General features: G+C 42.2%; 1 protein-coding gene across 1 annotated transcript in view; it reads right to left on the bottom strand.

Moving 5' to 3' along the window:
* The window catches only part of SPACA1 (sperm acrosome associated 1), a 56,892-nt gene extending 49,946 nt beyond the window's left edge, over window positions 1-6,946 (bottom strand). The window contains exons 1-2 of the mRNA XM_053283725.1: window positions 6,679-6,946; window positions 3,569-3,625 (exon numbers count right to left, since the gene is read on the bottom strand). Of these exons, the coding sequence (XP_053139700.1) occupies window positions 3,569-3,625; window positions 6,679-6,931 (310 nt within the window). The 5' untranslated portion in view covers window positions 6,932-6,946. The remainder of the gene's footprint in view (window positions 1-3,568; window positions 3,626-6,678) is intronic.
* Between the last annotated feature and the right edge of the window lie 9,168 nt (window positions 6,947-16,114).

Genomic DNA, 16,114 nt, shown 5'->3' with positions numbered 1-16,114 from the left:
TTATTATTTTAAATGTATAATCCTGCTTTTCCAAGATAATCCTTAGGCAACCTTAAACACATAAGAACAAAATAAACTAATACAGTAAAAATCATACAAGCCCCCGCAAACAGCACAGCAGCATCAAAACCATCATTTTAAAAATACAATCAACAGCCAAAACAAAAACATTGAGCAGTAACGCTCATTCCAACTGAAACACCATAAACAAGAACCAAGACTTCACCAAATGCTGCAAGGAGACTAGGTTAGTGGCCAGCTGGGCCTCTACCAAGAAATAGTTCAGCATTTTTGGCCTACCACAGAAAAGTCCCTGATCTTAATGGATTCCTGCCTCACCTCAGATGGAATCAGCACTTGGAGCCGGGCTCCAGAGGTATGATGAAATGTACAAGGAAGAACACACAAGTGAAGGCACTCCTTAAGGTACCAGGTCCCAAGTTTTAAAGATTAGAGCTTTAAAGGTAAGAACCCACACTCAGAACAAGGCTTGGAAACATACAGATAACCAATGCAGTTCTCATAATGTGGCCGATGAGTAATCCTAATGTGCAGTTCTGGATAAATGTTGGGCTAATGCATTCTGTACCAGGCTGTTCCCAGATGGTGAGTTTGTTTATTTATTTATTACATTTTTATACCACCCTATCCAAAGGCTCTGGGTGGTGCTTCACTTTCCTTTGCCATGCAAGCATGCATTCACATATTGAACAGATTTATGTCGAAGTCACTGCAAACTTACTTGCAGTGGAGTAGGGATGTGCAGGTGCAGATGGGGAGCGGTTCCCTTAAGCAGTTAAGCAGAACCTTATCTGTTCTGCTGCCACCCCACCACTTTTCTAGACATGGTGCTTGCTCTAGCAAAGGCTGCGCATGACTGCAGCACTGTTCCCTGCAGCCTGCACATGTGGTGTCACCACACACATGGCTGCCATGCATGCAGGCTAGAAGGAACAGCACCACAGCCATGCACAGCCTTTACTGGAGCAAGCGCTGCACCTGGAAAAGCGGTGGGGTGGCAGTGGAACAGGTAAGGACCTGCCTACCTGCTTCTTAAGGGAACCCCTCCCCACCCCACCGAACCAGTTTGGCACCAAAAGTTTGGCACCAGAAGGCACCAAACTGGTTCATGCACAACCCTATCAGGGAGCACTCCATACACAATTCAGGTTTTTCATTGCACATTGGAGCTTTGCCTAATTTATGTCGGGTGGGGAGGTGTTCCACTTTTTTCATCAGTTTGGGGGCAAATTCAAAATATCCGGTATGCCCCGTAACTCATAGTACTTCATCCCTCTTAATTCTGCAATAAAGCCTGCTATTTTGGAAAGGCACAGCTGGAATTTCTGAGCACTCTTCAAGGGCAGCCCTACATAGCGTGCATTACACTAACATGATCTTGGAAAAGCAAGGGCATGGATAACCAGCCAAAACAGGTAAAATGCATTCTTCATCACTGCTGCCATTTGGGCATCCAGTAGGTGCCCTGAAAATATTATAAGAATAATATGTAACAGCAAAACATAAAATATTACCATGCTATTTGTAAAAATATGCTAGGAGCACACAGGTAATAATGAATTCTAACCATTACCAGAAGGATATTGGAAAATCAGAAAACCTCCTGAAGACAGGAACAAAATCATCAAGCTTTTGATGTTATAAGGAAAATAAAGAGGTATAAATTTCCTGAAAGTTTTCAGATTGAGCACTGTTGTTACTGTACTATGGCACACACGGATGACATTAGGTTTAAATCATCAAGAACTTAACAATTAAAAGAAGAAAAACAGTTCTAAGGAGGTATGAATTTACCGAGAAGTTTCAGATTGGGAAGCACTGTAGCTACTAGTGTACTATGACCCACACAGTGATGTAATTAAGTTTTAATTGGCAAATACATCAATTGCTCAGTTCAGACAATCCAATGAACCATGATTGGGAAGAGATCTGGTCTTGTGGTAGCAAGCATGACTTGTCCCCTTAAGCTAAGCAGGGTCCGCCCTGGTTGCATACAAAAGGGAGACTAGAAGTGAGCACTGTAAGATATTCCCCTTAGAGGATGGAGCTGCTCTGGGAAGAGATCTAGGCTCCAAGTTCCTTCCCTGGCATCTCCAAGATAGGGCTGAGAGAGATTCCTGCCTGCAACCTTGGCGCAGCCGCTGCCAGTCTTTGTGGACAATACTGAGCAAGATGGACCTGTTGTCTGACTCAGCATATGACAGCTTCCTATGTTCTTATGATTTGTTAGATCATCACTGCTGCAGGAAGGAGCCCTGGATCCCTGAAGCCAGAAGCTCCTCTTTCCTGCTTCACTTATGTACCCAACTGTGAGGGAAGAATCCTGGTTAGTTTAACCATAGTTCCATGTGTTGTCTGGACCCAGCTGTGGATTAACTGCAGTTTACAATCTAGGATAGGAAAACCAAATCTGATATTGGTTTCATCGTCTGGTTTGTAAACTGCAGCTGGAAGTGGGGGAGAAGGAAGCACATGGGCTCCATGCTTCTTCCTGCTGCATTCATTTTTCTGTAGCAACTATCTGAACCAGTCCAAGAGAAGATGTTGAGTTACTGATACAATTACTGCAAGTATCTCTTTCATGATAAGATCAGCTATTCATAACTTTCAAAAACATTAAGTTTAAATGAGAAAAATGATGCAATGTGTGGAGTGAGAAAGATCAAATATAAATATTTGGACAGCAATATTTGAAGTCCACTCCACAAATACTGAAAGTATTACACAGGGAGGGAGTGAAAACCATGGTTAAAAGGTTGAATTCAGTCTTTATTTACTGGCAAGGAATAATGGAATTAAAGTGCTGCATTTGCCAGATGCTAAATTTAACTGATTTAAACGCTCTCTCTCTTACTACAGGAATCGGACACCACTATCTAATGAAAGATTATGTTCAAAACAAAATTATTTCTCTTTGTGAGCTACCTGGGAAAACTACACTGTAAAAAATGCAACCACTACTCCATTTTCTATTTGTTCTACATAACACAGGCATCTGCTAATAGACAATGGTCACCCTATTGTACACTATCATCCCACTCATTTATGAGACCCCAATACCCTTAGCACAACGAATATATTGTATGATGTGTGGAATACAGAATAGACTATTGCAGAGAAGCAATTTGTTTTAATAGAGCTGGCAATATTGTATGTGGGAAGACATCTGTGAAATGCATCAGAAGGTCTTTCAGTTTCTGTACGTCTCACAGATGTTCACAAATAGAGAAAATTGTTACTTTGGTGAAGGCAGCTCATGACATGAGCCAATAAACCCAAGGAGCTGGAATTTAAAAAGGAGCTTGCAGGCTGTGAAATTAATAAAACGACAGATCTGACCTATATTTCTAATGACAATCAACTGGATTGTTTTCATTAATTATAGTTATCAACATGTGAAATCACTGAGAGGTGAACAAGGGCATACAAATTAAAATGGCCAAACAGCTAACGTTAACATATTGTTCTGATGATGATGATAATGATGATGATGGTGATAAAGCCTACCAAATTATATTATGTTTTATTCATCTGTGTTTCCACTTACCACATGTAACTGTACATACTCCAAACTCTACTTCCTTGGGTGCAGACAGATTTGTACCTGGAAAAGGTATGGAGATATCAAAAGCTGATTACAAAGTATAAAGTTACTCCATAAATATAGTTCTTAAATTCTTCCCTAGTGCCTGTCATCTGAAATATTTCCACAGTCAGTGGAATAATGTGGAAGAAATTGGGTTTCCCCCTGAATATATTATACTGAAACAAATCTATTTGACTAAAAATATAATTTGTTTTATGCTACTGCTGTTTTTGAATTGATTTTACTTATTTTGCTGCTGCTTCCATGGCAGTTCTATTGTTTTGGGGTTTTTTGATATTTTATTTTATTATTCTTAGTTGTTTTCTCATTGTAAGCCACTTTATACTTGTTTCAACATGGAAAGGCAGGATGGAAACCATTTAAATAAATAAATACCTAATTATTTCAGAATTAAACTGATTTGAGAAATAGGGTATACATCCATACATGGCAGCCTATTATTTAAATATAGCACAGCAAGAAATTTTCAGAAACACAGTGGACAGTATCGAGAGCAATTAGTCATGACTGACCACCCAAATCAATGAGAAGTAAGTCATATTTTGGTGGTTAGTCATGACTAACTTAAGTCTCATTAATTTAAATGGAACTTAGTAATGACTTTGTTAATCTAGATCAGGAGTGCACAACTCAATAACCTGGTGAGTCGGAATCAACCTTGACTTAGTGTGTGGGGACCGAGGTAAATGTTCTGTACATTAATGATTACATTAAAATTAATTATTAAATATAAATGAAAACAATTATTAGTTACCCGGAGCATAAAAAGAGAAGATAAGGCTGCTACAGCCTTTCCTCCTCCCTGCCTCTTGTGCACTTCCAAAGTTTGCAAAGATTTATTTTGAAAGGAGGCTGACCCACACCAGGGGCAAGGGGCAAGGCAGCATTTTGTACCTCACCTCAGGCACCGCAAAACTTTGACCCACCCCTGGGGCCATCAAAAAGGTCCCTGTGTACCAGATCGCCCCACCCCCACCCCCCGGCCAGGCCTTGTGTTGTGCAGGCTTGATCTAGATTCTGACTACAACATAGGGCAAAAATTGTGGATGAGTGAAAATCACACAACCATGGAAGCAAAGAGAAAAATAAGTCATTCAGAATAAGCTCTTAGGATGTTGGTGAGTTGGCAAATTGGGGTGAACTGAGTGGATCTGTCTGGAGTTTGTCATATGGTGAAGAGCATACCATAGCCCAGTTCACAAGTCCATACATACATTCTTTATAAATGGTCTTGCTAGCAAAGTGTGCTGAGCATGTGGTGAACTGGATTAGAAGCTAGGTAAACGGGCTTGATGAGAAAGGTTGAATGGCTCCATGCCGAGTTCAGCACATGGCAACTCCTTTAGAGATACAATGGGCCACTTCCTCCGGCCACATTGCCAATGTAACCAGAGGAAGTGGCCCACTGTGTCTCTAAAGGAGTCACAGTTCTGACATGCTTCCTTCCTATCAGATTCTTCACACCAGCTGTTGTTGACTCATCTAGAAACACAGATAATCTTACTGTTATGGTGCAATCCTATGCAAGTCTACAAACCCCACTCTGTTCAATACAGTTTAATCACAGGAAGTGTGCATACACTTGCAGCCTTACACACCCTACAACCTTTAGAAGACGTTTTAGCCTATAAGAGTGAAATGTGTGTCTAATTATAAATTTCTATTGGAAAACAAAAATCTTCTATTAAAAAATTGGGAAATACTGCCTGGATCAGAGGCCTAACTATAATAGGGCAAGGGGAGACAGTTGTCTGGGGGCCCACTGCCTTGGGGGGCCCCCCCGAGGCAAGTCACATGACTGACTCCCCAGCCATGCACCCGCCCAGGCTTCCTTCAGTTGTATTCATCCTCCGAAATTGACATGAGCGTTAAGACCTGGAGCTACTAGAACAGCATGTTTTTCTCTAGTACCATTCAATGACTTAAAATAATTTAGGATGATGTTCTATTGTCGCACTTAGGATAGATAGATAGATAATAAAATAAATTTTACTATGCTTTTTGTTACCACTATTCAGCCTCATTTAACTTAAGATTTGTTTACTTCATGAGCTAAGCTTCAGTGGGGTGGGGGGGAGGGGTTAAATTTTTGTCTCTGGGCCCACTACAATCTTGCTACGCCCCTGGCCTGGATCATGTAGTCAATTCCAGAGGAGCAGTCCTATGTTGTAGCAAAAATAACACAATCTTGTGTTAGTCTTTAAGGTGCCACAAGACTCTCTTGTTTTATTTGTTGGTGCATTGCAATACTGCTTCATTTGACTTGACACGTGTCTCTTGAGTTAACCAATGGAAGCAGTTAAAAGTATCCAGTAAATTTCCTTCCCGCACTCTTTCTGACTACAGTGACCTCTAGTAAAACTGGAATTTTCAGTATTTCCCTCCCTATCTTCAAGAGGAGAGGACCACTTTGGCTTCCAAATAAATCATACATGACACCTTCTTCCCACTGACTGCATTTGGGGAGGGCGGCTGAAAGAAGACACATTACATCCTGGAGAAGGATGATTAAGTGTTGTTAAAAATCACGACTCTTCCTCAGCCTTGTAAATATCTGGTCTAACACATGAAGCATCTTTGCGTCTCTGGCTGCTCTGTCCAAACAACCTTCCTCTTCCTCAGTGGGACATGATGGGAAAGCTCTGCATGAGTGAGAATCACTATATTGGGACACGCAATGAACAGCGTGGTAGTGTGAGGGAGCGGGAGGCGCTGGAGAGTCACGAGAGCTTGGACAGGTTGCGGCGGGGAGGATGCTGGCTGGGTGAAGGGGAAAGCTGTCAGAAACAGAACGGGCATCGCCCCAAGGGCGCGTGGTGTTTTAGGCCCGACCGCATCCAGCAAAAAAACAGGTGCAAGAACAGCGGAGGAGGCAGTGCCTGCAGGTGCCTGCTTTGTTATGCCTCAGCCTAGACTAGAGGCGAGACGGGCGCTCGCTCTTGCAAATGGAAGAGGCGAGCAACACCAATGCTTCTGCTCAGCCGGCCTTTCCGGAGCTCCTCCCACCCGCCCCAGGCTGGCTCAAAAGGCTTCGACCTTTAGTCCCTCACCCGACTCCACAAGCTTCACTACCGGCTCCGACACGCCCTCATCGACAGAAATGGTGTGACTGTGGATGGTGATGTTAGCGGTGCTCGGGGCGTTTTCGGCCACCAGGTGCAGAAGCAACCCCAGAAAGAGAGCGGGCTTCGCCGAGCCCCCAGCCTTCCGGAGCCCCATTGTCTGCAGCACCCCGACCTGCTGCGGCCCTGTCCCGAGCCGAGCCTGCGCCGAGGCGCTCCGAATGGAGCCCGCGGCAACCATTCAGGCGTCACACAATGAGGCCCGCTCAGAATTCGAAGAGCGACTGGCGGCGCGAAGGAACGCGCCCTTCTCAGGCCCGTCCTCCGCCCTTTCTGGGAAGATGAGGGTGCGCGGGCGGGGAACAGGCCCTTCTCTTGATCTGTTGTGGACTTCCACGGTCTCCTGGACTGCTGCATCCCTCCCTCGGAAGCCGCAGACTCCCTCCTTATGTAGCCTCGCGCTTTCTTCGCTATATTTCAAAGGACTTCAGCCGCTTGTATTGGCCCGAAGAATCGCTCTCCGCATAGACGTCTTAAAATTCCTCCTCCTCCTCCTGGGATCCTTACAACACGACGTTGAAGGACCATCTATAAGGACCTCCAAGGGTCTTGTGTTTTGCTTGACTTTTTCTGCGTAAGAGAGATTGTGGGGTGTTGGGTCTCCTCCACCCCCCAAACCGTAGAAGAAACTCTCCCAACTTGTAAAATTCGACTGTCTCCAAGTTCAGTTTCTTCTACATGACGGTCCAGATATTCCTCTTGCAAGTGATAGCTTTCAGCTTTCTCTTCCGCGCCCCCGCCCCCACCCATGTACTAAGTTAGCAATGTAATGTCAGGGAAATGACTTGATTAGCAAGCCAGAGGTTGCCGGTCTGCGCTGGTGTCTGTCCCACCTATATTGGGCAACAACTAACTATATAGGAAGATGTTGAAGGGCATCGTCTCATACTGCACTGGTAATGGTAATGGAGGCAACTGGTAATGGAGGCAATGGTAAACCCCTCCTGTATTCTACCAAAGACAGCTACAGGGCTCTGTGGTCACCAGGAGTTGATACCGACTTGATGGCACACTTTGCCTTTAATTAGTAAGGCATGCTGTCCTTTCTCCTATTCAACTTCTTCCCTGCCCCTCATGCCTTTTCTAAAATCCCTTCCTGCCTAAATTGTACTATAAACACCAGTTTTGGGTTTCGTTCTTTGCTTTAGGAAGCCTTTACCAGCTTGTTCTAGGTGCTATGCTGCCTCAAATTCTGATTTTTATGGCCCTGGCTAGAATAAAAACTGTTAGGTCTACTATCTGTATTATTAATACAAGAGAAGTAGCATTTCTCACACATTCTTGTCACACTATCCCAGTGGTTATCCATGGAGAGTTACAGACGGCATTGTCAGGCTCCTGTTAGTTGGTAACTGTGACAATACATACAGCCAGAGGGGATGTGCGATGGGTGACAAACTGTCAGTGGGACCAACAGAAAGCACCAGAGCTCTTTGCAGTGTGTGTGCTTGAAATAAGAACTGCTGTGCTGGTTCAGACCAAAGGTTCTCTTACACTGCCTGCAGTAATGGCAAGCCAAATGCCCTTGGAAAGTTCTTGATCAAGGCTGCTGGTGATAACCACCCCCTACTGTCTGCCTGTAGGGTCTGATAACCAAATATATATTGAATATGGTGGCCCTATTTTTGGTTAGCATGACTAACGGTCCTTCATAATTTTACTAATTGTTTTAAAAGCCACCATATTATATGTCATTATATCTTGTGGCGGTGAACTGCATGTTAATCTTGCCTCATATGAAGTTTTCTCTCTCTTTTGATTGTCCTGAAACTACAGCCAGTAAATGCTGGATGATCCTGAGCTGGAAAGCATTTCCTTCTATTCCTTCCATGCAGTTCATAATTGTAGAAACCTCTGTAGGTTTGTTTTTAAAAAAATTATTTAAAAGACCTTAAGCCATTTGCATCAAGCTAGATGCCACGCTCGCTCAATGTTTTACTTGTCAGTTTCTGTATTCTCTCTAGTTCTGTCACATTCCTTTTGAGATGGGGTAGCCAGAACTGTACGCATTGTACTAGTTATGGGCAGAAGAAGAATCTACTATGAGGACTCCACCCCTTACAGTGTGTAGTACAAGAGGCAGGATCCTAAGAGATTGTTTCCCACTTTTCAGTGTAATGAACTTTTGTTCCAAGATCCTTGTTCTTTTCAGTAGCTAAGTAGCAGGGACAGCTTGGGAGTTGTACAATGTCCCCAAAGATATTGTCTAAGAACTTATTTTCCTCAACTCATCCAGCTCAACAGTGCGCTTCTTCCCTGAAAATTAGGGGCCCTTTGCAGCAAATTCACATTCATAACCTCTGCAGGCAACTGCAAACCTCCCTCCACTGGATCTCGCTGTTCCCTCCCCTTATTCCGGCTATATTTTGACTTTCATACTGTTCATTGAGTTTTAGATGTTGGCTTTGTGATTTAGTGGACTAGTATTTGGTGAAAGTGTAGGCTGTCTGTCGTTAACTGCTGGCTTTGCTCTCTCTTATCTCCCCACATCTAAAATCTCTCATCACCCTTTGGTCTGGTCCTCACATTATTGCTGCCATATGGAGGCAGTACAACAAATACTTCTTACTGGTGTTGCATAGGGAGCTGTCCTACATAAACCCCTAAAGGCATGATAACAGATTCCATCAAGCAACATGAAGACACCTCTGCAAAGCAGCCATAACTTGTACATTGGTTCAGACTCTCTTCCCTTGCCCACAGACTTGCAGTGTGAGCTCACCTACATAGAAGTCCCCCTTAATACCATAGTAACAGAGTGAAAGTAGATGCTCTGGGGCAAGAGGGTAGCAAGATAAGCTGCTTCTATTTCCAGTTGATGTTATGTACTCTGACTCCTTTGGATAAAATGGCTCTTGGATGTTAGTAAATGCATCAAGGGAAATGGTATCTCATGTAGTCCTTGTTGGGGGAGTTCACTTATGCACTTGTCTAAAATGTAGGAATCCATCTGTTTAATAGTGCAGGTCATATTCAACATGCCACTCTTGTACTCATATCTCTCTACAGGTTCCCTTTTGAATTCAGAATTAAATTCTTAAAGTTTATGTGCTGATACTCTTAGCCACTCAAGAAGTAATCCTTAGCTACCAGAAATCTATAATCTCTTTTCAGAACCACAACCGCTATTATCACCAGGAATAGTTAAATGTCAACCAATAGAAAGAGGTTGCTGAGTACAAAGGATAGGACATTGACAGAAAGCTGGATCAAGACAAGACAGCTCTCTCCAGTGGGAGATGGGAAGCATCACAGACCTCTCTATAGAATGCAAAGCTAATTTCTTTAACTCAATTTCCTGTCAGTAATTTCTCCCACACAAAGGCAAGCAAAACTCCCTCTTTCGCTGACATAAACAAACACCCCTGAAAACCGAACACATTTTTCCTGCAGGAAATGAATAAGAGAATGATTATGGCATATTTAAAAACTTGTTGAGAGGTGCTTGAATAGCTAGCGGGAGACTGTAAATGCAAATACATCTATTTTAAAAAATCAGATTTTTTTATTAACACAAAAATTGCCATGGCATTTTGGAGATCATTGGTTTCTTGTGGCATAAGTGTTTGCAGGCTAGTACACATGTAGTGTTTGTTGAATGCTAGAGTGATGAACTGCAACCCTATTTTCAAATATAAAGCATGAACTCACTTGGTGAGGAAATATGCTATTCATTGGCCTCAGTCTTCTGTCTGTTGATCTAAAGCTGCTTGGCCTTTACTCACTCACTGATATGAAATTCCCAGGCCAAACTCTGAAAGATAGAAACACGCTGTTTTACAGGTAGATTCCAGACCTTGCCTGGATTTCCAGAAACACTGAAAGCCCCATTAAAAATCATTAATTCACTGGAAAATGCAGGGAAACTCTCCTATTGGAAAATAATGGGGAATGATACCATCCAACAAACTTTGGCTGTTTTCTCAGGTATCTTTCAATAGCGGATATATATACAGTATATATGTCTATATATACAGTAGGGATGTGCAAACTGATTCGGGTACAAATCGATTTGTACCCAAATCTAGCTGATTCAAGTGATGCGGAGACAAAAGAAATAACTCCTGTGGTCCATTGGCTAGATTTGAGTACAAATCAAATCAAGCCTGATTCGATTCAAATTGATTTAAGATTCGGATCCCTCCTAATAATTCCCCAAGATTTCCCAGCTTTCAATTCAAAAAAAAAGCTAAGCTCTAGCCCTTGTAGAAGTGAAGTTATGGAGCAAAATGTGTGGTCACTATTTTTCAAGTGTTTGGATTCTTTGGTGTATAATAACTTTCCCTCAATGAATCCCTACGAGGATTCATTATACATTTTCATTTCTTCTATTCATTTTGACTGTCTTTTTGACAGTGCCAGCTGTCAACTGCCGTGTGCCAACTTCACCCCACTCCCACCCGCAAGGCAGTGGGGTAGTACTCTGTTTATGTTCTAGGATTGTTTTCAAGTGTTTAGGCTCTTTGGTGTCTAATAACCTTTCCTCATAATGAAGAGTCTAAAAATTCATATGTGCTGTTTGTAGATGTTTACCTGGCTGGTCTGTGTATAGCATATTTCAGTCATACGCTTTTTGCATATATACTGGTTTGGGGCATATCTTATTATTTATTTATTTATTTATTTATTTACACAGTCAGACTGGGAACAGCCTATATTCTGTGACAATATCTATAACAACAGCAACAACATTGACAATAAAATTCAGCCATCCCAGGTCCTTGGGAAGGACTCAATGTCTGGATAAAACAAACCAGTCAATGTTTGTTTTATCCAGACATCAAGTCCTTCCCAAGGACCTGGGATGGCTGAATTTTATTGTCAATGTTGTTGCTGTTGTTATAGATATTGTCACAGAATATAGGCTGTTCCCAGTAAAGTTGCTTTTTGTAATTGGCTGATGGTGATTTCTGTGGCCCCTATGGAGTTGAGGTGCTCTTCAAGTTGTTTTGGAATTGCAGCTAGGGTGCCAGTTACCACTGGGATTATTTTGGTCTTCTGCCACAGCCTTTCAATTTCAATTTGTAGATCTTTGCATTTTGTGATTTTTTTCTATTTCTTTTTCTTCTATTCTGCTATCCTCTGGTATTGCTATGTCGATTATTTTGACTTGTTTTTCTTTCTTCTCGATTACAGTTATATCTGGTGTACTGTGTGGCAGATGTTTGTCTGTTTGTAGTTGGAAGTCCCATAATATTTCTACATCTTCATTTTCTTCAACTTTTTCAATTTTATGGTCCCACCAATTTTTGGCTACAGGTAGCTTGCATTTTCTGCAGATGTTCCAGTGTATCATCCCTTCTACCTTGTCATCCCTTTGTTTGTAGTCAGTCTGTGCGATCTTTTTACAACAGCTGATTAGGTGGTCCACTGTTTCATCTGCTTCTTTACAAAAGCGGCACTTGCTGTTTGTTGTTGACTTTTCTACTTTTGTCTTATTGCATTTGTTCTTAGTGCCTGTTCTTGTGCAGCCAGTATTAAACCCTCTGTTTCTTTCTTCAAGTTGCCATTCTTAAGCCATTTCTGCCTTAAATGGCAGAATAATAATAATAATAATTATTATTATTATTATTATTTTGATATCTATACCGCCCTTCCAAAAATGGCTCAGGGCGGTTTACACAGAGAAATAATAAATAAATAAACTGGATCCCTGTCCCCAAATATCATGTTTAGTGTGCTATATGATTAAATCTTATTTCTATTAATTGCCTGATCATTCTGTTCATGGTTTGTTTTTGTTTTTCTCCTTCTGGTACCGTGGATCTCCCCTCCTCCTTTTTTCCTTGGAACTGTAGATAGAAGGCTGCTTCCTAAATACAAAAATTACCTTTAGGATGCATCAAACTTGTGAAGTCTGATAAACTTTAGAATGTGATTGCTGTCCTTTCTGAAAGTTCAGGTCATCTTTGAGCTTACTATTTTTTCATATCCAGAGAAATACTTGCACAAGTGGAACGCTTCTGATCATGTATGGGGGAAAGGGGCAATTTTGGCCACTCTCCCTTCCCTCTGCAGTCCCTGTGCCCTTCCAAAAACATGCCCTAAGAGTCCCCCAGTCCTTAAGGACTTTTTTTTGTGGGCACAAGGTTGCAGAGGGAAGTGGGGCAGCAAAAATTGCCCCTGTCCCCACTGCATGTGCAGAAGTGTTCCATTTGCACTCGTCTTAGTTCGTATGCTGCCCAATATGAATAAATAACAGTTCATGGATGGTCAACTTCTGAATTTTCTGGGGAAATTCTTTTCCTCAGAAAACAGCAGAAATATCTCCAGAATAAAGCAGAATTGCAGACTAGAAATATCTCTTCTCCTCAAGGTTAGTCAGCTATCATAATAAAGTTTACATTACCTAGTGATAAGAGCCTTAAAGATGAAGAATATACATATCAAATTACCTGGTATGCTATCATTGGTGGGCAGGGGAAAGAAACTAATATGACACACTTGTCTTAAATGGCAGATCAACAGCAGTCTTCGGAAGTCCAGCATCTGAATGAGAGAAGAGATACAATAATATACATATGAAATAAAAACAATGCATCTTTTTGTGGGGCTCCCAGCTGGTATCGGAGGAACCCCCACAATGTGCAGCACTTGCACAGTGCATTATGGGAGTTGGGGGTGCAGGGTGACACTTCTCAGCCCTCAACCCTCCACGCTCCTGGGTACAGCCGGCAAACATCTGGACAGGTGATCCACCTGCCCAGCAAAGACAGAGGGATCGTCTGCAGGGAGGTAAGTGCTAGCAGCCTTCCTCCCCACTATCCCTTGAGCCCTTTCTCACTGATCATGAGAAAGGGCTCGGTTTGTGTTAAAGATGGGTCCCTAGTCTTAAAAGGTCACAGGCCCAGACTGGCCCTCCGGGAGACCGGGAATATTCCTGGTGTGCCCACGCCTCCCGGTACGCCCCGCTACAATTTCCAAGGCCGGCTCAGCTCCTGAGCCCTGCCTCCCTCCGCTCTCTCAACAATGGGATGACAGACTCTGAATAGACAGTCTCTGAATATCTCCTGAAGGAGATACAGGGCGTATGCGTTTCCTCATTCAGAGCACACATGCATCCTGTATCTCCTTCAGGGAGCATGCATGCCCTCATTTCCAGGAAGCTCCTGGCCCCAACACCAGCTGAGGGGCTCAGGAGCTGCCGGTCAAAAGTAAGTGGGGAGAAAGGCCAAGAAAAAAGGCTGCACGCATACCTTTTCATTTTCAGCCAAGGGGCTTGGGAGCTGTGAAGGGTCAAAAAGTGTGAGGTGAAGGATCAAAAATGTGGTGAAGGGTCAAAGTGTAATTCAAAAGTTAAATTTTAATTAAATTCCACTTAATTAATTTCATTTTAATTTTATTTATTATTTATTTATTTAATCAATTTTGCTACTTTAATCATCAGTGCGCTAAAAATTGAGCTCGGCCCTCACACACCAAGTCACGGTAGGTTTCGGCACACCAGGGCATTTGAGTTATGCACCCCTGCCTAACATATATCCAGACTATTTTATTAGTATAGAATTGTGCTTTAATAGTTATAAGTTATACACTTCATTTGAAATATGGTAACCTATAAGTAGCAGAAAACAGAGGTCAGATATCAAAAGCTAACAGAAAAATAATAATTCCTAAGTGAAATCAAAAAATACTCCCACCCATTCTGCTCAAAACCCGCCGGCGCCCTCCCCACATACATTCTACTGCCCTCTCAGTGCCCCCAGTCTGGCCCCGTGTGGAAAGTATTGTACAAGCCACTTGGGCTGGCTAGAAATCCAAATAAAAATAGCATCATCCCACCTACCTGCCTTTTTAAATTAGCACTCTAAATAATTGCAAATAGACTTTGGGATAACTTTTTAATTAAAAGCCTATTGCTAAAAAGGAAGACAAATAAGGTCCTTCTACTGCGAAAAGAAAAGAAAAGAGCATAGGTATACAATTTACCAGATGCTGCTCCCACACAAGTCCTATTCACCTCAAGAGCTTTCACAGGAACAGGACTTGGTTGATTGCATCCTATGTAATAATGCAATTCCAGTTAATTATGCATCACTCAATAAAGAGACCTCTGCTTAATTTAATCACTAGTTAATTATGTTGTCTGCTTTATTTGATCAGATCTCTAGTAACAAAATAATTTGCGTCCACATTCTGCTTAGACTTTCTTTTAATCCATTTTGCTATTCAAAAGGTCACTGTTGGGTCAATTTATATGTATATATATCTGCAGCATAAAGCCCATGAAACCAGAATTGAGCTGCACTGCTACTCTTCTCAATTGTCTTGTTATCATTACTGGGCCACATTATCGGTGGGCCAATAAAAGCAGCATAATATATGATATTGTATAAGTCTTTACAGCTTATATGGCACAGAAGTTCAGATGGGTACCTTAACTTGCAATTTCCGTGCTGCTTGGAGCACGAGTAAAAACCAAAAGCATCTTAACTCTCATCTTAAACCCAAGATTTTTGGATGTCTGAATTTCTAGGCTTTGTGAAAAAGAAAGTCTGATTTGGCAGTATGAGAAAGGGAAGTTTAACAGTGGCTTTTAACCGTGCTGGCCCTATGGAGCCTCCATATATCTGATGTATAAAGTTCATGGTCAAAGACAATCTGCCTCCACCTTGCATACCCTTGCAAGGCCCGCCACTGCCTCATTTCTCCTCCTAAGTCCATTTACCACCTCACCCTACCCTTGCAAAGCTCCTTGCCATCTCGCTGCCAGTGGAGGGAGAAAAGAAAATTCCATCAAAGAGAAGGAGGTGGAAGGGTACATCTGTTTATCCCTGGAATTGCCAGAGTGTTTGTAGACACTCTTTTTCAAGCAGTTACATTCAGAACCAAGAAGTCGCTCTCCAAAATTTGCCAGAACTTGCCGATCCCAGCTCTGGCTTCAGAACCTTCAGTGGGCAAAATTGATGCTAAGCACTATAAATTGATTTTACACTGTTATGGGGACAACAGAGGCTAATAACTCAGGAAATACTAGCTTGATCTATTTTTTCAAAACCACATGGGATTATGCTTCAGTATATACTTGCATTTTAAAAAACATTTAAAGGGACATCTAAAAAATCACAAGATTATCTGATCTGAAGGCAAAATAGGGTAGCAGACAGTTGTGTTCTAGAGTTTTAAGGATCACTTTTTAACTGTGGAATATAGGAACATAGGAAACTGCCATATACTGAGTCAGTCCGTTGGTCTATCTAGCTCAGTATTGTCTTCACAGACTGGCAGCGGCTGCTCCAAGGTTGCAGACAGGAATCTCTCTCAGCCCTATCTTGGAGAAGCCAGGGAGGGAACTTGGAACCTTCTGCTCTTCCCAGAGCGGCTTCATCCCCTGAGGGGAATATCTTGCAGTGCTCACACATCA

This window comes from Hemicordylus capensis, chromosome 1 (genome assembly GCF_027244095.1).
Source record: "Hemicordylus capensis ecotype Gifberg chromosome 1, rHemCap1.1.pri, whole genome shotgun sequence".
In the NCBI taxonomy this organism is placed as follows: Eukaryota; Metazoa; Chordata; class Lepidosauria; order Squamata; family Cordylidae; genus Hemicordylus; species Hemicordylus capensis.
The sequence above is the reverse complement of the archived record's forward strand: the minus strand, read 5'-3'. Positions and strand labels throughout refer to the sequence as shown.